Below are 23,105 nucleotides of genomic sequence, written 5' to 3'. Positions count from 1 at the left end.
ACCGCTTTTTAACCAAATAACGCAGAGGGAAGGATATTTACTTAAGGATCGAAGCACGTTCAACGTATCCACGGAACAAAAATTTTAAACGACCGTCGTAATACATCTTCCCACGTTCAATAACACGGATCCGTATGCGTGAGCCTACATGGCGTACGCGTACGTGCGAGTTTGCGCGCAATGGTTCGTTAATTATATTATTTCCCCTCGAGTTCAAAAGTTTCGTTTCGAAAATTTTAAGAATCCTCTGAATTCGAGCGTCGACGACACACAGGTATTTACACATACGCGCGCACGTCGATCGAGAAAGTCGATGATATCGAATTAGATATCCTTCGAATACTCGGAAACGCGTACTGTATGATGAAACCGTCTATCTTACCGGGCTATGGGTAGTACATATATGGGTAGATATACGTGTGTACTCGCAGGTAGCACCTTTCATCCTTGACGTCCGAGTAAACACAAAAGATTTTCAATCGGTGATTATGCCGCGTCACGATAAGCCAAGCTTATTTTCTCTCCGCCCTTGTGTCGGTTTCGCTTTCGAACGCTTCGAACTCACCAAGGTGTTCCGGGTGTACATATTGGCTCGGAAACGTATAACGATTTTACGGTTAAATCGTGTTCGCGAGTTACTCTTCGATCTATCATTGATTACTTTCGGCCAAGTATCCGAATATTTATCAGCTATAAAAGTCGAACAAGGAGAAGCAAAATGATCGTTAAATTCGATTACTCGTCTATTTACATGCGCGTGTAACTTACTTACGTAAAATGTCCAAATTGCGCCGAAATTGCATAGTCGTCGATCGCAATTAGTGTGCCGAGTCCTTGTACTTTCGTGATTTCGACGATCGAAATTTAGGACAAATCGTGTAAAAAGTCTTGTTATCCGTACTCGAAAGTAATTAACGATTTGATGGTTAATTTATCCGCTCTTATCTCGTGGATAAGATTGTTCGATCAACATCTCGATTTGGTATCGCTGACCATAGATAAATCGTAATTGGTGTCACGGATCGATTTGGCACCGCCTCGTGTATATGTAAATATCGTTAATCATATTTTATCGATGCCGTCTCCGTTCGAATCGATTCGAGTTAATTGAACAGTCCAAAGTATTGGAGAACGCGCGAAAGACGAAAGGTGATAATCGTCCGATAATGTGGCGTATCAGTGATATAACGAATGGGTCTATAGATTCGTGCGAATGGTACTCTAAATTGTGAAAACTTGCACGTTGAACTAAAAAAACGATCGAAATTCGATTAGGTGTTACTTTCGTTTTGTAATTTCAAACTACGTTAGAAAGTCGTAGACTTTGCAAGATCTATATTGGTAGCGATATTTACCGCGTGTGCGTAGATACGTTTGTTTCGGACGATCTAAAGTTAAAATAAACCGTAACGGCAACTATCTCGCGTAATCGTAGTATGTCTTTTGAAGAATCGTACGAATACCAAGGACAATGTTTCCTTCTCGAAGCGTATTATTTTCATCGATTTCATTACAGAACGCTACATTTGCTTTTACCATTCTCATCCGCTGTACTTACAATATTGCTGCACACGACGATACTTATCCTCACCGTTCACCGTTCACCGTTCACCGTTCACCGTTCACCGTTCACCGATGTCTCTTTTTCTTCCTTTCTACTTTGTCTTCTCTCTAAACTCGTCTATTCGACTTTTGGACTCTCTTGCTCTTCGGTTCTCGGTTCGAGTTCTATGCCGTAATTAGAATCTCCCGGCCCCTATGTGGCCGCACTGCCGAGTTCGGCCCTCATCGACCATTACTTTTAATGGCGTTGTTAATGAAACTAGGTGTCGCCAAATTAACCTCTCGTTTCAGCAACGCTCAACCGAAATTGTAAAGGGTGGAACTCCGACGAAGGAAGTCGGTCCGCGATTCCGGATGTACGGTACCGCTTGCGTACGAATTATAAATACGCGCGTATTGCGTTCGTTTCGTACGCGCGATCGCTAACTTTTATCGTTCGTTGATCGCAGAAAAATATAGTAATCGTTTCGCTTTCTCGTTCGACCTTGCCGATCACGTGAAACGTATCTGCGAACCTGTATCTTCGATGAAATTGAATCGAAACGAAGCAAAGATTGTAGCGTCGTTCGCGGCGTAACGATTCGAACCTCTACAACGAAACAAAGTTAACGAAACCGTTCGTTGATAATCGAAGAAAGACCTACGGAACGTAATAAAAAGAAGGAGAGCGCGGGAAGCGACCTCAAAAGGGAGAAACAGCGTGCAGCGAGAGTACGCCCGGTTTGAAAACCACTGGCACTGGCTGATTACCGCGGTAACCACCCCCCGAGCGCCAATTAATCTTAACTTTTACGGGGCAAACACTTTTCATTAAGCCCGGTCCTGCCTCCAACCGGAGTCGAGTTATCCCCACTCTGTTGCAACTTTAGCCACCCTTGCCTACTCGCCTTTTTTCCACCCCTTCTCCGCGGGAGCACGGCTGGCTCTTCGCACTCATCCTCTTCCGTGGACGGCGAGGAACGGCAAGGAAAATGGTTCCCCAGACAAGCGTTTAATCTGGCTCTAATTAGCAACTTACCCTCCGCCTCCGTTTCAACGTTTCACCTAGTCCCTCCCTTCTCGCTTCCCGCAGTTTCTCCTCCGCTTGGTCGGTATCTCCCTTCCTCTTTATCTAGCCGCTGCCAAGCCTTTGCCGAGATCAAGAGTGGGGCTCTGCCCCTCCACCCTCCACCATCCACCCTCCACCCTCCACCCTCCACCCTCCAACCTCCAACCTCCACCCTCCACCATTCCCCTTCCGCTCTGGCCCTCGCAGACACTGGATGTCCACTGCCCCAGCCTGCTATCCAACCATTTAACCGTTCATCTAGCCGCAGTGCAACCAACTTGTCTTTTCGGTTGTCATCGTTGGTTACCATCAACCATCTTACCAATTCGTGTTCCGTTACACGACACACCGGTTTCTACGTTCTAAACGACGGTCCAATCAGTCAATTACCATCGAACACGAAAATGAACAGTGAGATACGTCTAAACGGCAGCGATCACACGATTCAGATACCTATTGATCGTTTCATTTGATTTAAATATATTCGCCTCCTACGCGTTTTCGATCTTCGCGTCGAATCTCCATTTTTTCGCGTAATGTCTGCATTTTTAACGAACGACGGCTAATTCGTCGTTACACGCTTGTACCGACAAATAGACACTTCGGGAAAAATATTATTTTCCTTTTCGCTCATACCCCGAGTAGGTCAGATACGATTCGCCATCTATCGTTCCCTTTCCTACCGACGGAAATTTACTTTTCTAACAAATCACTCGGATCGATGTTTTTCCTTCGATGTTTTATTTTTCAAACGCATTCTACGAGATTACTCTCGACATATCGATTGCCGTTAATGTCGGAAACTTTCGTTGGTTAAGTAGATACCTCGAACGTAATAGGAATCTACCGAATCGACAAGTTCAAGTACTGTCGAAACTAGATGCTTTTCGAAAACGTTTTTCAATTATTTCAAATTCACGTTCGAAACCGTAAAATTATCGAGTCTCGACGCAACGAACCAAAATTAAGGAGGAAACAAACTTTCTGCGATGAACACGCGTAATCGAATACGTAAATGAACAAATTCGTAGTTTCAACGAGAACCGAAATCGTGTCCCATTTACTCGACGTTAAGATTTCTCAAAAATTACTTACATACGTACGTCGACTAAATTAGTATTATTATTATTATTACTATTATTATCATTATTACCTGCTTTATTGTTCTTATATTACATGTAGCTGACGATTCGAAAATTCGAACATGCAAATTCTCTCAAAACTATGTATTAAGTGCATACGATTTACAATGTCGTATAACAAATCAGTCGTAGCAAACTTTGGTAGTTACGCATACTGTTTTGTATGATCGTTCACGTCAACGTTGCATTGGCATTGTGTCCTCTTTATTCGTTTTTTTTTTCCCGTTTTTTCGTCACGAATCTGCGTTTAACTCATCACCTTGTCGATCCAGGGTACAAATTTCTGTATATTAGTGTACACGCCGGGCAAATGTTCACGACCACATCCTATACCCCAGGACACGAGACCGATCAGTACGTGTCTTCCTTCAACGGCCATGGTTAACGGTCCACCGGAGTCTCCCTGTTACAAAACGAATTTGCGAATAAACATATTGCCATCGTTCGATACGAGTGTTAGTTTCGACGATGGTTAGAGAGTTTCGTGTAGGTCCGATACGATTCGAAAGCACTCGATTTACCTGACAGGAATCTCGTCCACCCTCTTTGTAACCGGCGCATAGGAAAACGTCGTGAATGGTCTCTCGCCTCCCGGCAGCTCTGAACCACCTTTGGCATCTTTCGTTAGGGATCACCTGAAAATTCTCTTGTTCAACGATCCATTCTCGCTTTCGCTCGCGTACTACTTAGCGAAAGCCTCGTGCGATCCGAATACGAAAGAGTAGAGAGATAAAGGAAACCGAAAGGAACACGTGTCGCTCGTATTTGTACGCACTTCGACGTCCACTTCTTGAAGAACCGTCGGTGCGGAACTTTGTCCGTGCCTAGTTCTGCCCCAACCAGCAACCGTTGCCGTGCGACCCGAAAGTTTGAGATTTTTTGCTGGTAAACAAACGGGAACGATGTGTTGCTTAAACGCCACTGTCCTCGACAGTTTCACCAGTGCCACGTCGTTTCGAAAATCGGTCGCTGAATATTGCGGATGTACCTGCAAATTTAAATTCGACGATATAATTGTTCGCTACTGAACACATTCGAGATGTCTTTATAAAAAATACTATAAATCAAAATCAAAAATGTAATTTTTCAAAGGGGAAAAAAAACAAAATCTAATTTATTTTGATCGCTACATGTGACTAAGACTGCAACAACTCAATTATAAGTATGTAAAAATAGGCATAGGCAGTAGTTGAAAAACAATAATAATTAAGAATTTAAAGTCGAGTCGAGCGATGTCGTAGATCTAGATACTTTCTAACGAAGTAAATCTGATGCTTTTTTGTAATTTCTCAATCGGGTTTTTCAATGATAATATTGTTACAGTCATGAGAACGAAATTAATAATAGAAAAAGTAGAACAATTGTGTTTTCTACATTCCAATTCGAAATAAAACAACTTTTACAATTTCTATCGCGAGCTGTTTGTCTTCCTCGTGAACATTTACGTTTGATTATATTATAGAATATTATAACCTGACCGAATTTGAAAGTTTAAGTCGTAAACCCGATTGAAAAAAACTCTTTCGTAGAAAATACGTTGTATTCGCAAGTATTATCGAATAGAAGTATTTTACTCTTTCCATCCTCGTATTTAAATGTTTTAAACGTTACCGTGCACGGAAAATTGATTCAATGATGCGCGAATTTAATGGAGAGGAGCTAATCGTGACTATTTTGCATTCCAAATTATATAATTCGTTCTACGAGCACAGAAATTGAAAGGAGTAACGCGTGTTCAAAGCGCAAAAGTCGTGTCAAGATCAACGACACTTTGTTATCCAATCATTAAATTCGTCGTTTTATGTTCCACGAACTCTATCGAATACAATGTACTTCGTACGAAACAGATTTGTCTAAAATTAATTAAAAAGTTATCAACATCCGACGCGTTAACGAATTCTTCTTTTCCAAATCTCGTATACAAAATGTCTACCACTTGCCTCTTTCCTCTCAATGTTAAATTCTTCGTGTAACAATCGTTCGGCCGCGTCTCTCACGTCCCATTCGCCGAGTCGTACTTTCAAGTTGTTGTTCGGTGTCCTACACGAAACAAACATTAATCGTCGCGTTAATTCCTTGATTTTCGTGCGCGATCGTTCTATCCCAAAATACTAACGTTGCAACGCAATGAGCTGCGGTTACCACCCATCTGTTGTTCAGCAAAGCACCGCCGCACGACAATTTCTTCGAAAGGAATCCTGACTTGATAATGGCGGCCTGAAAATCCGGGATAAATCGTACATGAAAGCTCGATCGAGGGAAACTTGAACTTTCGCTCGCTCACCTGCCATGGATGACTGCCAAAACTGGAACTATGACCACCCACGATTCTGTTACTTCTCGTATAAAGTTCGCCACAACCTGTAAAACATTGCGCAAAGAGGTAAAAGATCGTTTATAGAATAGTCTTCCATTGTCGCCGTCGCTTTCGTTTTTGCGGACTACGGTACACTATAGCTTACGGTGAACCGCGCAGGGGGCCGCTTCGTGCAGGTATGCAGGTTGTTCACCGCACAAGGGTGGTTAATCAACGTGATGCCGTTCGGATCGATCGGTTAAAAATGAAAATTTTCTTTGCGATATTCAAATTTTTTCGCTCGAGAAGTTTCACGAAGCTCGAAACAGCAAAAAATCGTTTACGATCCATCGTGTCGTGGGAACACTTAATAAATTTATCTACGTACCGTGCAAAGAACGTGTATAAAAGTTTTTTTTATAAATGATAAACGATTGCAAATTAAATTTCGTTACTATATAAGCATTTGCTCGTGAAATGTTTTCGTAGTGCTGCATAAATTATTTTGCCGTGCGTTATCTTTCTTTCAGTTTGTCATAATAAGTTGCAGTCGTACCGCGCGATTAATACGATAAATGTAACACGATTATCGAAATTTTTACTTCCGTTTAACCGCTTTCTAATACGAGGCGATCCGACGAAAGTTCGCATAGGCTCGTGTATCCACGCGGCGACCACGGTGCGACCCTGACCGTGCGTACAATCGGAGGAAGCGAAACACAAGCAGTAATTTCGTTAACAAATACATCGACCGCGTTGCGGTGTCGAGAGAATACGATCGATGTGTTTGACCTAAAGCGATCGAGTAGCACGATACTCGGTGACGTTACGGAGCACCCATTTCTCCGAAGTTGACATTGTTCGGTGGATTAGTGTTCTCGTTATTGCTCGGATTTATGGATATCCGAGTCCAAGTATCCAAGCGTATCCGAGTACTCGGATAGTCAAAGATTCGGATATCCACGTATCCGGATATTCGAACTTGGATCCGAGTATTCGGATATCCGAACCCGGATCTATTTCTCTCGATGATATCTCGCATACAAAGTGCTTTTTATCCGGATGTTACGATAGATGTTTCTCCTTGTCAGTGTTCATCTTTCCCATTTCTTCGGTTTCTTTTCTGTCCTGTCGCGTTCGTTTGTCTCTTTCTTCATCTCCTCTCGAACCTTCACCGTTCGTACTATCACGGCGGTATAGCCTCGGCCGGAAGCGTGCAAAGTGCCAAATACAGAAAAGAGGGAGATGTCATGCGTGACGCGCGCGTTGCTTTCCTTCACCGTCGATCCTCGTGCAACGGTTTAAGGAAACTGTTTGTTCGACCGTTGGATCGTCTTTCCGTGTTTTGACAGTCGCTGACAGTTTTTTTAAGGGATAATTAGGAATAGCCGGTGGCTATGGAGATTGAAATGGTGCTACTATTTGGTGCAAAATTTCTCTCTGTGCGACTTCATGCGGATTACCACGATATTTGGAATAATCCACGGAGTTCGAGGAATCCTCGATCGGCATGTGAATCCCCGTCGCGTCGGGATAATCGGCCTCGTACTCGTCCTGAGGATAATCGACTTGGAGCGGATGGTAAAATGGCGGACGCGTCGTGTACGAGGGCCGATCGTAATTCCATGTCGGTGATGATTCGTAAACGGTCGTCGGCTTGTTCGCGACGTCCGCGTACAGGTAGCTCGGTCTGTGCTCGTTCTGATCGCCGTACATCGGTTTGCTCGGTCTTGCCGCGTTCTCGTAGATTTGAACATCGTCGTCCAGGTACGGATGTTGATTTCCCAAGTTTAGCGAAAGTGCTACACGTTGAAACAACCTCGATTTTACCTTTTCCGCTGTTCCTAATTACAATTAACTCCGCGTACGCGCACGCGCGTGCAACACGTGTACGGTTAATCGTTCTCGTTACGACGCGTCCCGCTATCGTGTCCATTCAACTCGTGTCGTCCTCTCGTATTCAAGAACGGAACGCAGCTTATCGTTTTCATTTTACGCGTCGCGTTACGCCTTCTTCCCTTTTCCGATATCGAGTTCTCGATCGTATCCCGAGGCTATTTACATCGTACACCAACCGTGAAAAAAAAAAAAAAGAAAATCTCTACGCCCGAGATTTACAGACTGTATTAACACCAGAACCACCGACGGTGAACGTATTCACATTTCGACCGCGTTCGTGTCTTTGAAATCGCGGAAGGGGAAAAAGAAATGTATTTGCGATAATTGTCATCGATTTCAGCGAAAGCATCGTTAACGATCGAACGATTTTAAAAAGAAGTTTAATCGCTTCGATGGTTCTGGTGTTAAAATTAAATTATTTTTAAATTACCTACTTCGAAAGAGCGATTCGTTCACTCCAGAAACGTACGGAATGATTTACGGAAAGTTTCTGGTCTACCGTATTCGCTTCGTTCTCTCGAATCAAGATTTAGAATTAAAATTTTAATTTTATCGATGATCGATCGCAAGAAGAGTTTGAAAAACTCGGTTGTACACGATCGTCGAACGATGCGAACGAAAAAGGGACGATTAAACGTGTATTAGCCGATCGAACACCGAGTAAAACCGACTCGACGGATGAAAGAAAAAGAGAAATAAATCTGACGAAAACTCACTGGCGTTCTGTAGTAATCCAACGGTCGGTCGTGGTATTTTTTCGGGGATGTCGTCGTCGTCGACGCAACAACTCCAAATTAATCCTCCGGAACAAAGGTCGACTGGACGGCCACCACCGAGAACACAACTGATACTAAGACCACAATCAAATGTCGCTCCTTTGTACGTACATGTCTGCGGTATCACTGAAACATAACGATCATCGATGTAGGCATATCGTTCCACGATTTCTCTGAAAGAGTCAGCAGGAAAAAGTCAGAAACGTATATAAGTGCTGCGTATACGTGCTGCGTTCGTACAAACGTACGTGTACATACAGGCACGTGTTCGTAAATTACATACAATCGCGGTAACGAGCTTTTAATGATTCCACGCTTAAAAATGATTAATCGTTCGCATTCCGTACTTTCGCATTCTTTGAGCATTATTCGATGCGTATACCGCACCACCGTAGTGTATCGTGTCGTATCGCATCGCGCGGTGTTGTGTCCTCTCGTATTTTAGTCGTGTCGTGTCGTCACGCAGCACCGCGTTGCTCTCTTTCGGTCTGTTTGTCGAGATAAATGCTCGAGTGCTTTCGTTTCGAACGCTGATTTCGTAAGTGAAATCGCCAACTCGACACATAACGAAGAGATCGAGCAGGAAAGTCATACGTACTCGAAGCACCGAGCGTTCTCAAATTACCCGCGGATGTCTTACAATCGGAGCAACGAATTTTTGTCGAGTACCGTTGTATCGTCCACCGTTCGTCGTTATCTATTACCATCGTTAGGTTCGCTATTTCTCGCGGAACAAATGTTTCTCGATCTTATCGTTCTCCCTCGAAAGTCGAAATTACCATGAAGTGCGCATGGATCGTTTCCCAAAGACAGTATCGGTTCTTTATTCTAATTGTTTTCAACGCGGAACCTACTTTTACCCGACACGTCCATTATACCGTTCTAAGGATCGTTTCTCAAAGACTGTATCCATCTTTTACTTTAATCTTTTCAACACGTAGACGTACTTCTACCCAACATGTCCATTATGCTGTTCTGAAGGTTGTTGTTGTGCCCCCGATGATCCCCGGTGTAATTCCGTTTTTTCCTCAGAGCCTCGACGAGCAGGGTGCCCTGTTCTTGACTGTTGAATTTTCGTTTCCTTCCTTGTCTGTAATCGGTCGTTACCACTTTCTCGAGTTCACCCGTGACCAGACGTTTCTTCAACCGATCCAGAAAGTCTTTCACATCGCTTTCTTCGCGAACGTCGTCCGAATACTCGTTGTCGTGGTTTCGTTCGTCGACCGCTCGCGTTTGAAGCGCGTTCGTCAGACCGGATATCGAATCGCGACCCCCGTTACCTCCAACGTATTCGTCTACGGATTCCCCGTCGATACGTCTCTTTCGACTTTGCTTCTCTGCAATCGTGACGTCCCCCGACGTGCTTTTTCCACTTAGGTAGCTCGACGCGTCTCGCGTCCGATTTCTATTTCCAAGGAACACTATTCGCGAGACGGAGTTTCGCGACTTTTCGTCGTTCCTGGGATTTTCGTTCCGCGATTCTCTCCTCTTGCCATCGATCTCGCGCACGGAGATACCGAACTGCGTCCTCCCCTCGAAACCTTCGCTTAACGCTCGATTATTGTCCAATCTTTTCGCTTCTCGGGGCGTCCTTCGTTCTTCGTTCCGGGCTCGCGACATCGTAGAAACTTCATCTTTGAATCGGCCGAATCGAACGTCGCCGGGCAACAATGGCAATTGCTCTGTTCTTTCGTCGCTCGAAGGCTCTTGTAACGCGGTGAACCAACCGTGGAACAACGATACGGACGAAGATGAAAACGGACGATCGTGGTTCACCGGATCGTAGTGATCGTAACTGAACGCGTCGATGGTCGTGATTAAAAACACGTACGCGACGACGATGAGGTACATGGTCTGATCTCTGTAATTTATCGATCGGCCGAACTAGACTGAGACGAACGTTAACACTTCATATCGTAGCTACGCGCGCGTTGCTTTTCGTCGCTGGTGATCTTCGACTTCATCGGGGACCAAATTCTTTCCTTGTCGTTGAGTACGGCGATGAATTCGCGATGATCCCCGGGACATTTTATCTTCGCTCGATCGACCGATTCGATCGAACAACGTACCACCCAATCGTTTCGGTATCGAGGACGACGATTCGATCGACACTGTCGCGCGACGATGTCGACAAAATCGACGATCGTTTCTGGCGACGATTCGATCGAAGCGAGCAAATCCTCCACGGTACACTCGCTGGTTGCGCGCGGCAAGCACCTAGCCGTCCTCGTCGCGATCGTCTTCGAAACGGTCTTCCACGTGGACTAACACGAATTGTCGTGTTTCACCGACCGACGAGGCTCGACCGGCATCTAAAGAGGTGCTGCTCTCGCGGCTTTCACCGACATCAGCAGCTTTCCCATCGCAACGACGCCGTCGCGTCTTCCCTTAGATTGGCTCCCCACCTGTTCTTTTCTTCACTCTCCGCTGCTTTCTTCCATTTTCTCCTTTCTCTTCCCGTACAGATCTTAAAAAATCGGGATTCTCTTTCGGTTCGCGTTGCTTCGTACCCGATACGGTTCGTTCTGAACAAAATCGAGTACGATTCCACGGTAGGCTCCATCGCGATACCGCGAACGTACTGAAGATAATTCGCGAATCGTAAACCGCGATAACGACCCGACCAACTACCGAAACATCGAAACGTTCGATCGTCGAGCAACGAGATCGAGTAAATTTCGAATTCGCGTCGTCAGATGAATCGATCGCGTTTCGAGGTTGGTATCGTCCAAACCTCGCAAGACTCTTTACCGTTTTCCGCGATCTCGAATAGACGAGCGGATGAACGAACAGCGAAGCGCACTAGCGAACGAATGGATGGACGGTAGACTAGAATATCTTCTTCTTCGGGCTAAGTTCGGTTGTGATGTAGATATCGCGTTGCAAAACTATATATATATATATATAGGATAACTATATATATATATACACACACACGTGTAATATTCGCATTTTCGTCGCGATGTTATCCTACGAAACTTACGGCCGAGTTCGTCGAAGAATCTCATCTGCTTGTCCGAATCGATAACGTTTTCCATCGTGGTTTCCTTGTCCGTTAAATCTAAAATCGAATCACAAAATTTGCATTAGTAGATACATATATACGCAAAGGGACGAATTCTTTCGATTCTTGCGTTTTCGAGGAACTCGGAAAGCTCGACGAATATCAGCGTCGTATCTTTCGATCGATGAACTTACCGAAATTCCCTAAATACCGATCGTTTTTCCTTTCGGCGGCGCGACAATACAGGCCGATAAAGAGCAAGCTGAAAAACGAGCGCGCGAACGAGCTCATTTCTTTTCCCTCTTGGTGATCTACGACGATCAACGATGATTCGACTGCTCGTCGATGTCGTTGCTGTTGTCGCCATTCACCAACGTCGAAAGAACGCGCCAAACTTTCATCGAGCGTCGTTTCCAGTTTCCGTTCGGTGTACTTCCTCTCGACTACTCGGTCACGTCTTCCGGTCTTCCGGGGAAGTTTACCTACCGATATCGACCGAGGAGTTCTCGCGATTCGCGTACAGCACCGTCGGCGATTTGCACGAACAGAAAACCCACGGTAGAAAGTCCGATCGGCAACGCATCGTCGTCGAAGTGATTCGTGTTTCTTTTTTCCTCGGTAAATCGAAACCAAAGGCTCCTTATGTAATTTCGATCGATCGCATCTCTCCGCGTTCGTTTCTCGTCGAAGATAACGCGTACTCGTCGAGGCTCGAAGAAGCGCGGTACGCTTTGATCGCGAGCGGAGTCGTGCGATCGTTCGAAGACCGAGAAACGAAGGATAACGCGATGTCCCGATCGAGTTCACTCTCTTGTCCTTTGAACAGCCCTGTGTCCAAAAACACGGAGAGAATTTTCTCTACGATTTTGTTTACGGACTTCCTCCCCTGCGACGCGTTGTACCGTAAGAGCTCGCAAAGCGTAGCGATGGCATCCACAAGTATCGTGGTCTGGTAGAAAAGTGGGTCGTGAAACCAGGTCACCGAGACAAGTGGCACGTTGTCTCTCCGTGTGGTTGCCTCGTAACACGTTCCCGGTTCCCTTCGTCCAGTGTGCGCGCGGTCCGATCTACGCGCGGAACCGTAGCATTACACCTTTGGTTATTAGTGAAAGTTAGCCGGTAACTTTCGACTTTGGCAATGACGACTCGACTCGACTCGCAATCGAATCGAGCTCTGGTAATAAATGCTGTACCGCGTGTACACGCGTAGCCGCTGCAATTTTAAACTCGAGGAACGTTCAATGACGAGTACGAGCACACCGTGGAACGCTCGTTTCGCACTCGTTTCGCGCTGATCGAAACTGCGAACAAAATGATCAATTAAAGGATAAGAAACAAATCAAGGATAAAGCAAAAGGAGAAACGATCGATCTCCGACTTGCGATCAGTGTTCGTACCTACGATAAATACGTGATTGGATAATGTCTTCGCGTTTTTAAAATCCACGCACGCGCACCGATCTGCCCGAATCGTCCCGCGAATTTCACAATCGCGACGATCAAAATTTATCACGACGTTCCTCTTCCGTCGGTCACTGATCGACACCGCGAGCAAACGAAGAGAACATCGCGACACGCGGTTGGTTGACTACTGATGAGAAACGGAAATACATACAGCATCCGAAGACCACTCTCTCTTCTCGCTATGTGTATATACAGAATCCGTGGTGCTTTCTTTCTCCTCCCCTCCTCTTCCTCCTCTGTCATCCCTCTCTTCCATCTTTTCCCCACTCACAGTTTTTTTTTCTACGATTTGTTCGTTCGCTAACGAGATATTCTCTATTAACAAACCGGCAAATGCGAGTTGTTCCGTTTCTAATCGACGAAATAGACGCGAGAAACGAAGCTTCCATTTTCATCTTACTTTTATTCTCAGTTGCTGTCCGAGTTTTACGAAAGAAGATTCAACTTTTGGAAAGTTTATAATCGAATCATCGACTAAATAGTATCGGTAGACAATGTATTCGCATAGACGAGTATCAAACGACAAGCAACGATCTGTAATAGGGTACCTATTGTGTATCAAATGGCAAAGATTAGCAAAGAATGGCAAACGACGCAACCGTATTTTACTAAAATTAGTGAAAGGACCTGCAAGAAACCGGAAGATTTTTACCTGAAACCGCTGAAACGTAATACATAACATCTTTCTCCCAAAATACTAAACCTTCTAACGCATCGGTTAGGATATTCCCAGTCTGTACCGGAGCAAAACATTTCATCTCGTAATAAGAAATTCTTCGAGACTTAAGCATGGAAAACTTTGCAATGTCATGAATCAACAGTACATGGTTCGTCTTTATGTTAACGTTCGCAATTATCTAACTCATATCTGATATTTTTTTAATAGAACGTTACGTTAACTACTAATGATAAGACTGACTCCGATAAACGGACAAAATGTTGTTTCATAATTGTTTCGTGTAAGGTATGAAATGTATCAAACGGTTGAAATAAATCTTTAATAGAAAATAATAATATATAGTCAACGTTAAAAATTCAAATAACAAGTCACACGTGAAAAACAAGGTATAGAAAGTATAGGATAATGTGGTATCGTAAGCGCGATATATATATATATATGAGATGTTTCACCCACACTTGGTGTCGCATGATCTGAAATACCGACCTCACAAACTATATCAGTGGTTTGAAGCGACCTCTTCGTTTAAGAGCAAGAATTCTGGGAATTATATATTCGGTTGAATCACCAAAGTCGATATACGTAGTAAATGTAGAAAACTCTGCCATTGCATATCGTTTGTGATTCTATCAAACGTAACTCAAAGTTTTTGTGTTATCAAAATTCACGAAACAATGTAAAAAGTAAGAGACTTTAAGAGGTAATAGACAAGTATTAGACATTATACAAAATATCGTATTAACGATACATACTATAAATACAATATTTTTTTTTATGTCAATATACCTAGCTAAGGTATCATAAAAAATCAAAGAATAGTGTGAAATGAAGAAAAATAGCCAATTCAACAAAATGTATTGTAAATTCTCTTCGCTCGATGTAATACCTATCTAAGGAGTTGTAGAAATTTAAAGGTCAATGAATAAATATTAAAATTAATTGCCTAAAATTAATAGGCAATTAAATGAAATATATTGTTATAAATTCTCTTTGTTCGATGTAATACCTAGCTAAGGAGTAAGAGAAACATTCACAACAAAGACATAAAATTATTCAATGGTAGCTGTTATGCGTGGTCAAACACGCATGGTCATGTAGTATAATAATATTTGACAAATCTTTATTTAAAACGCAGTATTAATACGTTGTTGGCACTTGTATATTAAAAAATTTTGATTTTTCTATACAAATAATTTTCATTAACAACTTCCATAAGTTGTTAATGAAAATTACCGACTCAAATTCATAGCCCTCTAGCGGTATAGTTTGTCAAGGAGTACCTCTACTTAATTTGGATATTTCTTAAATACTATTCGATTACGCACCGTCACCTACAACGACCAAAAGAGATGTTAAATTGTACATCGAATCAACGCGAAAGTCAATACCAAAATTTAAACGACTTTACAGAAAAGGTCCATCAAGATATTATGGACATTACTTCTGCCCTAGGTTGGACAATAGAAAGTATAGAAACTGATGTAAGTTGACAACTCACAAATTTACAAATAGAATCTAAATGTATACATATTTATTTAGAATGATAATTGTCTGGTATGTCCGTACAATTCGTCTCATCGAATTGGGAAAGAAATACTAGACCGACATTTGGAGCTTTGCCAGTGGAAAGAAGAGGGTTACAATGAATTCGATATACCATTATCCGAGCCATCGTTACCATTACATTCTCCTTTTTCCATAAAATTAGGTAAACATTGTGCGGATTTAAGCTTAAATCTTTGTTTAAACTTGTACTTGATAATTTAATATTTGATATTATATGTACTCTATAGATCTTTCCAATTACAGATGCATCGTTACTAAATACTGTTTTACAAGAAGCAAAAGAAAAGGATTCAAACACGAAAGTTGGTTAGTACAGTAAAACAAAATCTAAAAGAATATCTTTACATGTTTTAAATTGCATAATTTTTTCCAGAAAGTTATGAATGTCGTACTTGGCACAAGCTCTGTATATCCTTTTTCATGTCCTTTGCTGAATACTTAAATAATGTAGAATGCCCGCTTTATGTTTTCTAATTTAACCTGTATTTATAATATATATCTTCTTTCAAAACACAATTTCTTAACACTGATGATAGGTTTGGGTGAGCGATTAATTCCACGAACGTCTGATAGAATCTTCGCAGATTTCACTTGCGATGAGAGGAAAGTATTATATGACTATGTTGTTTCTAATACAGTTAAAACAGACATTGGACATGATATTACCGATGATCGCAATTCGTAAGTTTACATAAGTAATGTTTATTTAATTTGGTTCTGTACACAAAATTTCACAAAATGCTTCTTGTATTTTATTTCAGAAAATGTCAAGATAAAGAGGATAAGAAGTTATCTTTCTTGGAGCTTCTTGTACAAGAACGTAATTTAAAAAGACGTAGAGCTAAACATAGAGGTGTTCATACAAATAAAAAATCACATACAGAAATTCTTAGAGAGGTCATAAATCAACAAATGGAAATATATGGTCATCAGATAACAGAAATGCGCTCGATTTGTCACGATGCAAAAGCTGTAGATATTGTAAAAACTCCAAGTTCGAATAGACATTCCAACGATGCAACACAAAATTCACCTTTATCATTTAATGGATCTTCGTCGAGACATCGTAATAATCTCTTTCAAGATTCCCAAGATTATCGTGGAAGCTCTAATTCTCGAAATGATCATATGTACGAATATTCTGAAACAATACATGCTTCTTGGTCCAAAGATCGAGAAAAACATTCAAGAACCACAACGGAATCATGGAAAGTGCAAAAAGAGCGTAAACGTAGAAGATCCCATTCAAGGGAACGTAATTATGATAGAAAAAATAAACATTGGCGTACGCGACAAGATTATAACAGAGACAATATGAAATCTCGTGAAGCCGAGAAATCATTTGATGGTACTAGTTACTTTAAACGAAGTGTTAATCGTTGAAAGAATCGAATAGATGCATGCATGTTAAAGAATTATTAGGTAATTATTAATTCTACGTAAATCCTTGTACAAATAAGAATATTGTCTTGTATTCTCATGTGGATATTTTTTTCTCCCTACATACAAAACCAACAAATAATATGATACGACAATCCGATCGCATTTATTTAAACAAAATATCATTTGCAACTTGTAGTTGTTCGTTGATGTTGTTCATCAACAAGTAATACGTAATAAGTAATACTTATGTAAATGTATAGATATACATTCATAATTTATTTCACTTATAGTGTAAGCGAACATTTAAATCTTCGACGTTTGGTTATGATCTGTTACTAAGTCATTTTAAAAAGTTTTATACTATATCAAACATAGTGTCGGCCATAGTTGAAATTCCATATACGATATTATAGCCTACGTCCATATACATATGTATACCGTAATATTTAAATAGAGCACACCTTATACCTGTATTAGGCAAAATATAATTATAATTTAAATGATTAATTATTATCTTCAATCGACAATTGATTTTCTTAATTATGAAAATCTTGTAGAAATTATAATTATCTGTTAAAATCTCAATTAATAATTAAAGAATTAAAACTGATCATAATGTATTACGTTCGTCGTTTGATTTTTGTGTCTACATATAGAATAATATATACAGTGTAAAGTGTCTGTTTTGTGGAGTATCTATAATTTTTGTGTGTGATATGTTTTTTTACTAAATATTCAATTTTTATGTAAAATAACAATTAATAATTATTTACTTAAACCACTTAATTTAATTAATAATCTACTGGTTAAAGGGAAAAAATTGGTTAACATCGTTATTTTCACATATTTTTATTTATGAATACACTTAAATGTGTTTGACCATGTATATGTATTTTGCGTAATTGAGTTGAATAAATAACTAGCGCTTGTTTCTACTTCGTGTATTCATGGCTAAGAAAGAATTAATTGTCCACGAAATTGAAAATCAACAATTAATTTTTTAATCGTACTTGAATTCTGACTTTTCTATTGCGGTTGAAGTTAATTACAATTAATTGTTTAATTGATTGATCAATTAATTAAAAATGGAACTGATTAAAATGCTCCACACTGCCTCATATACAGTGAGGGGACTTTAGAAATTTACTATACAGGGTGTATCTAGAGAAAACCTAAGAAGATTTTCCTTCCTCATTTTTTATATATTATATTTAGAATCAGATAGTAACATTGCATCTGCGATATTTTCAAACGTGTATGCTAGATACTTGTCAATGATATTAGCAAAAATTCTGTTTTTTATATTCAATTTATTTTATGTGCATGCGAAAATGCACGACACTTGTACGAATACAGCAACAAGCGTCACGCACGCTTGAACGTGTTTTAAATGTCAAAATCAATTGCAGTTGCCTGCGTTTTTGAAAATGCATTCCGGTTGAAAAGATTCGCACAAGTTACGTTCCTTTCACAGCGTGCTTCGTTAAGATATCAGCGTATCATGGCCAACCCGTGTTATAAATTAAGGACTTCGCTTTTCGAACACACATCCGATGTGTGGGCTGTGGCAACATTGATGAATGGAATTATTATATAAAATAATTATAATAATAATAATTATTATAATTATTATATAAATTATATAAATAATTTTGTTACGATAAAATACTTGTGTAGTATCGAATTTTCCGAGTCCGCTTGGGCCTGTTTCGACCGCGGGCCTAAACAAGGCAGCACGTGCGGACAGACCCGGGTCAAGGTAAACATTTGGTGCCGATCTGTCCGCCAGCTTTTATGATAGGCCCGAGGATCCCTTTACAGGGGGTCCTGCACGACGACCAGGTGTAAGAATGCATGGGGATGAAAGAGAGTACCTGTGGCTCGGAGAAAGTGAGGTATGCTTGGAAAAGACGAGCGATTAGGATGCCCGAACGGGACCGAATGTCTGAAGTGAGAGAGACTGAGGAATAGAATGAAAAAGAATGAATGAGTATGACTATATAAAGCACGAATGGAATGTTTGAGGACAGTATGTCACAGACGGTACAACACAGTGTGTCCAGAAGTTAGGACAGGACAAGTGTGTCCTGAGTGTAAGAGTACGACGCCGAGGGTATGTCCGGAGAGTGTGTTGCGGACAGTATGAGTAAGAAGACAATAAGACGAGACAATTAAAAGACGCACTAAGATGAAAGACCGGTATAAGACTTAAGCAACAAAGACGATCAAGACGCGTGCCGAGGGCACAAAGACGGTTAGCTTAGTTTAATACGCGGTCGATCTACTTTAGTGGAAAGCGAAACCAATCACCAACACTACGTTTAATACTAATATCACTGTAAAATATAATATCCTTAAATATACTTCAATATACCGCACGAGTGCAACAGTTATTTGGGGGCTCGTACGGGGATTAAGAACTTCAAGATTCCTTCTCCAGTGATCCAAGGAGAAGGAAGAGAACAACACTTGTGTATGGAAATCGTCATTTAACCGGTTAATATGTTTATTATTAAGATACAGTTGATGTATACGAAGAAGTGGAATAATAAAATTTTTGATTAAATATATAAAATTTCAAAAGTTACATGACTTTGAAGTTTAATGAAAAAGAAAAGCGTATTTTTCATTATGTAAATTAATCTAGTATAAATGATTTTGTTTTACATTTTTTCCAAATGAAGTATTTGTCTCTTATGATATTACATATTCGAAAGTAAAAATTATTTAAATTTTTATAAAAATGGTAGGGACTACATACATGCTGCAACACTGAAGGGACACTAATTTTGTTAGCTCAGTATGCATTATAAATCCATTGGAAAAAATTGAACTGGTTTCATTATAACTAGTAGCAATGACAAAATTGTATGCATTTATGTATCAAATCAAATAGAACTTGTGGACATAATAAAAGCTCATCAAGACACAGTATGCAAATTAAAAACAGGTTAAAAAGAAGATTCCTTCCAAGTTCATGGGATTTCAGTGCAAAACTATGAGTCATTAATGATTTAAGTAAACCGCAGCTGAATATGATAGGTTAAACAGCTGCTGGTAGGTATATCGTCGTATAAAAACAAATACGACTCAACAGGAAGAATTTGTAAGGTCATTAGTGGATAATTTACCATCATCTTGGTAAAACCAGATCAGACTGTATAAAATCGGATAAAACTCAATAAAACGGGTTAAAAGCGGATAAAATTGGGTAGAATCGGATAAAACTGCATAATACTGGATACAACCGGATCATGTCTTAACTTATTTAATATAAATTATGAACTTAATTTGGCTACTATAGTGAGGTATATCAGCTTCATTGCATCCTCCGCGGAATCATTAATTTTAAGTTTGTGACAGCTGTTTTTTGTATAAGCAAGTGACCGGTCGTGAACGGCGGTTCCAACAGTCCACCTACTACTTTCAAATGCAACAGGAATTGTCCGGATTCGTAAATCTGTTTGCGCGTTTTGCGAATTTGAAATGTTCGGTCACGTTTAAGATGCCCCAAACTTGTCTCAAATTTGATGTTTTGAAACGAGAAACTGATGCGGCCGTTAGGAAAACAGCGATGAATAATCCTTTCTTAGAAATGTAGTTGGAGATATGTATAATGTTTAACATATATGGAGAAACCGAAATTAATGTCAACATAAATGCCATTCTGACACTCTTGGGTTTTAAGTTTGCAATTTTTTTACGGGAAATATTCTCGATCCCCGTGACTAAATATACCGACAATGTTATTCAACGTAGAGGGTCAATGAACATTAGTATCTTCCATTCGAAGGCCAACAGTAACTCAATGACTTACAGAGGTAGGTCATCATTCAGTTCTTGGCAGTGGATAGGATAAGACTTGTCGAGAGACGGTGAGTGCGGAAGTACGTGAGCACTGCTCGCTAATATTTAATCGTGCCTAATCGTTCCTAATACTTTCGTTACTAACTATCGGTGTTTCGTCTAATATGAATACACTTTTAATTATAAATTCAATTAATACAAAATATTTCGATGTTACTTATTGCTTAATTATAATACAACAATATTCATTTCGATAATTGTGTTTGAAATTTGTAGTTTCTTTTGTCACAGATTACTAATTGTAGCGATTATTGGTAAAATCTTCCAAGTAGTAAAAATAACAGATGATATTTTTCTTTAAATCATTGTATATTTGTAACATGTATATGTTAATTGTCTGTGTTTATGCCTCGCGCCGACTTTTGTAATGGTCGGTCGAGACATTGAGTTATAGTTACACAATTTGAGGATTAAGTAATTTAATAATTATAATCAAGATGATGGATATGTATATAAGAAAGTAAAGGTTAAATGTATTGATGTGATCGTGATCGGTTGAGTCGGGAGTTCGCCCGCGTTCTGCTCAGTCGACTTCGCCCGTCGGCGTTGAATCTAAGAGTAACGTTGTTAGTTGAATCGGGAGTTCGCCCGTGTTCTCCTTATTTAACCTGTCCCTTAACGTCGATTGTAAAAGACTGTCCGTTGTTTCTGGCCGCATCTTAGAGGCAAAGGAGTCGTCCTCCCCCTCCATGGGTGTGTGACGAATTCCTCGATATCTAATTTCTACGAATGGCTTTGTCACCTCGGACCACCCGGAACAGTGGATCCCAATTCCCAAGCTCGAATTCGACGAGCGCCTTCCGATAAGACTTACTCGACTTCAGTAAGTCGAAGTAGTTTTATACGAAAACTAACCGTGTGAAACTTTTCAGCCCGTACTATTCTTTAAGATAACAACATGTATATAAACCCACCAAGCTCTCGAATAAAGCAGTCTACATTTCGAGTGCGACTCGAATCCTTCACTAAAAAGTTACAGTTTGGAATTTGTCCCGTCACACGTGCTTGGTGTCGCTGCAAACCTCATCGGCCAGTCCACGTGGATTGCAGCTGCGTTGCGTCGCCTGCATGGAAATAGCCGTTGTCCGTCCGAATTCCTGGAAGGTTATCGCGATAGCTCTTAACCGTCATGCCGCATTGTTTAGACAACGAGATCCCATGGCGAGATGTTCTGGCAATCGTTCCCTTGTTCATAATTTTCTTCCTGTGTTATAAACCATGACGATCCTCTTGAAACGGGACACCTCTCGCAGCGCTATTTTCTAACGGACTGACCGCCCGATAAGTGATCTTCAAAGTATTCCCCGGTGGTCTGATGGCTGCAACGTCCGCTGTCCTTGGTCGCACAAAAGAATCCGCAAAGTCCCAACATACCGCCCGCTTTGAAAGAGTACCTTTCAATACAGAAAAATAAGGAATGAATCTTAATCATGTAATGCAGTAATTAATATAATATTAGTATAATTGGTACTACAGCTACTTTAGTCCTGGTGCTCCAATTAAGTGGCAGAGGTCGGTCCTGTCTGCAGCTCTTCTTCAACCTTGTCAGCATTTTCCTCGATCGGAAAAACGCATATTTTGGATAGAGGCCTTTTGACTTCGCTTCGTGCAGTTCGTAGCGTAACTACTTGTGTGATTCCGTCCTTTCCTGGATGTAATTCGGTAATACGTCCCAAAGGCTACCGCAGGGGGGGGGGCGTTGTCCTTCTGGATGAGCATCATCATTCCTGGCCTGACGGCATTTTTACCCTTGGTCCATTTTTGCCGTCTTTGAAATTGGGGCAAGTATTCCCGCTGCCATCGTGCCCAAAAGTGCTGTAGCATTTGCTGGAAATGTTGGTATCGGTTGTGTTGCGGTACGGCCGTCAATGAGCTCCCAATAAGGAAGTGGGTAGGTGTCAAGGGAGTCAGTTCATTCGGGTCGTTTGAGAGAGGGGACAGGGGCCGGGAATTTAAGCAAGCTTCAATCTGTACTAGCACTGTGTATAGTTCCTCGTACGTAAGCCGCGTTTCCCCGACCACCCTTTTCAAGTGGCCGTTTGCTAATTTTACAGCACTCTCATAAACTGCCGAAATGCGGCACCCGTGGCGGTATTAAATGCTATCTTATTTGGCTTCTTACTAAAAAGTCCGTGGTCTGGGTTTGGACTTGTTTGTCCTGGAAAATGGTCTGTAGCTCAACCAATTCATTTTTGGTTCCTACGAAGTTCTTGCCATTGTCTGAGTACATGTTTTGGCATAGACCGTGTGACGAATTCCTCAACATCTAATTTCTACGAATGGCTTCGTCACCTCGGACCACCCGGAACAGTGCATCCCGATCCCCAAGCTCGAATTCGACGAACGTCCTCCCGATAAGAGTTACCTCGAAAACCAACCGTGTGAAACTTTTCCACCTGTACTATTCTTTAAGATAACA

At 41.1% G+C, this 23,105-nt stretch overlaps 2 protein-coding genes across 6 annotated transcripts; one reads left to right on the top strand and one right to left on the bottom strand.

The window, feature by feature from the left end:
• Nucleotides 1–3,682: 3,682 nt before the first annotated feature.
• LOC143153186 (serine proteinase stubble) lies at nt 3,683–13,338 on the bottom strand. Of its 3 annotated transcripts, XM_076324120.1 has the most exons (10): nt 13,126–13,338; nt 11,923–13,029; nt 11,708–11,785; nt 8,665–8,850; nt 6,038–6,114; nt 5,870–5,970; nt 5,694–5,793; nt 4,529–4,741; nt 4,275–4,388; nt 3,683–4,156 (listed from the first exon to the last, which is right to left on the bottom strand). In XM_076324120.1, exons 2-10 carry the CDS (start codon nt 12,017–12,019, stop codon nt 4,001–4,003), a joined length of 1,122 nt encoding a protein of 373 aa, XP_076180235.1. In that variant the 5' UTR covers nt 12,020–13,029; nt 13,126–13,338; the 3' UTR covers nt 3,683–4,000. The 3 variants fall into 3 exon arrangements, with proteins under 3 accessions (XP_076180235.1, XP_076180236.1, XP_076180237.1); XM_076324121.1 differs by lacking the exons at nt 11,708–11,785; nt 11,923–13,029; nt 13,126–13,338 and adding exons at nt 7,513–7,851; nt 9,672–11,107; XM_076324122.1 differs by lacking the exons at nt 11,708–11,785; nt 11,923–13,029; nt 13,126–13,338 and adding an exon at nt 9,672–11,102.
• Nucleotides 13,339–14,411: 1,073 nt separating this feature from the next.
• LOC143153185 (U11/U12 small nuclear ribonucleoprotein 48 kDa protein) lies at nt 14,412–16,910 on the top strand. 3 transcript variants are annotated; one of them, XM_076324119.1, is made up of 6 exons: nt 14,412–14,570; nt 15,281–15,351; nt 15,410–15,578; nt 15,680–15,742; nt 15,973–16,117; nt 16,198–16,910. In XM_076324119.1, the coding sequence occupies exons 2-6, from the start codon at nt 15,301–15,303 to the stop codon at nt 16,817–16,819; spliced, it is 1,050 nt and encodes a 349-aa protein (XP_076180234.1). In that variant the 5' UTR covers nt 14,412–14,570; nt 15,281–15,300; the 3' UTR covers nt 16,820–16,910. The 3 variants fall into 3 exon arrangements, with proteins under 3 accessions (XP_076180234.1, XP_076180232.1, XP_076180233.1); XM_076324117.1 differs by having other exon boundaries at nt 14,450–14,570; nt 15,120–15,351; XM_076324118.1 differs by lacking the exon at nt 14,412–14,570 and having other exon boundaries at nt 14,605–15,351.
• Nucleotides 16,911–23,105: the final 6,195 nt, after the last annotated feature.

The sequence above is a fragment of the Ptiloglossa arizonensis genome, chromosome 12 (genome assembly GCF_051014685.1).
Source record: "Ptiloglossa arizonensis isolate GNS036 chromosome 12, iyPtiAriz1_principal, whole genome shotgun sequence".
Lineage (NCBI taxonomy): Eukaryota > Metazoa > Arthropoda > Insecta > Hymenoptera > Colletidae > Ptiloglossa > Ptiloglossa arizonensis.
This window is presented reverse-complemented; position numbering and strand designations above follow the sequence as displayed.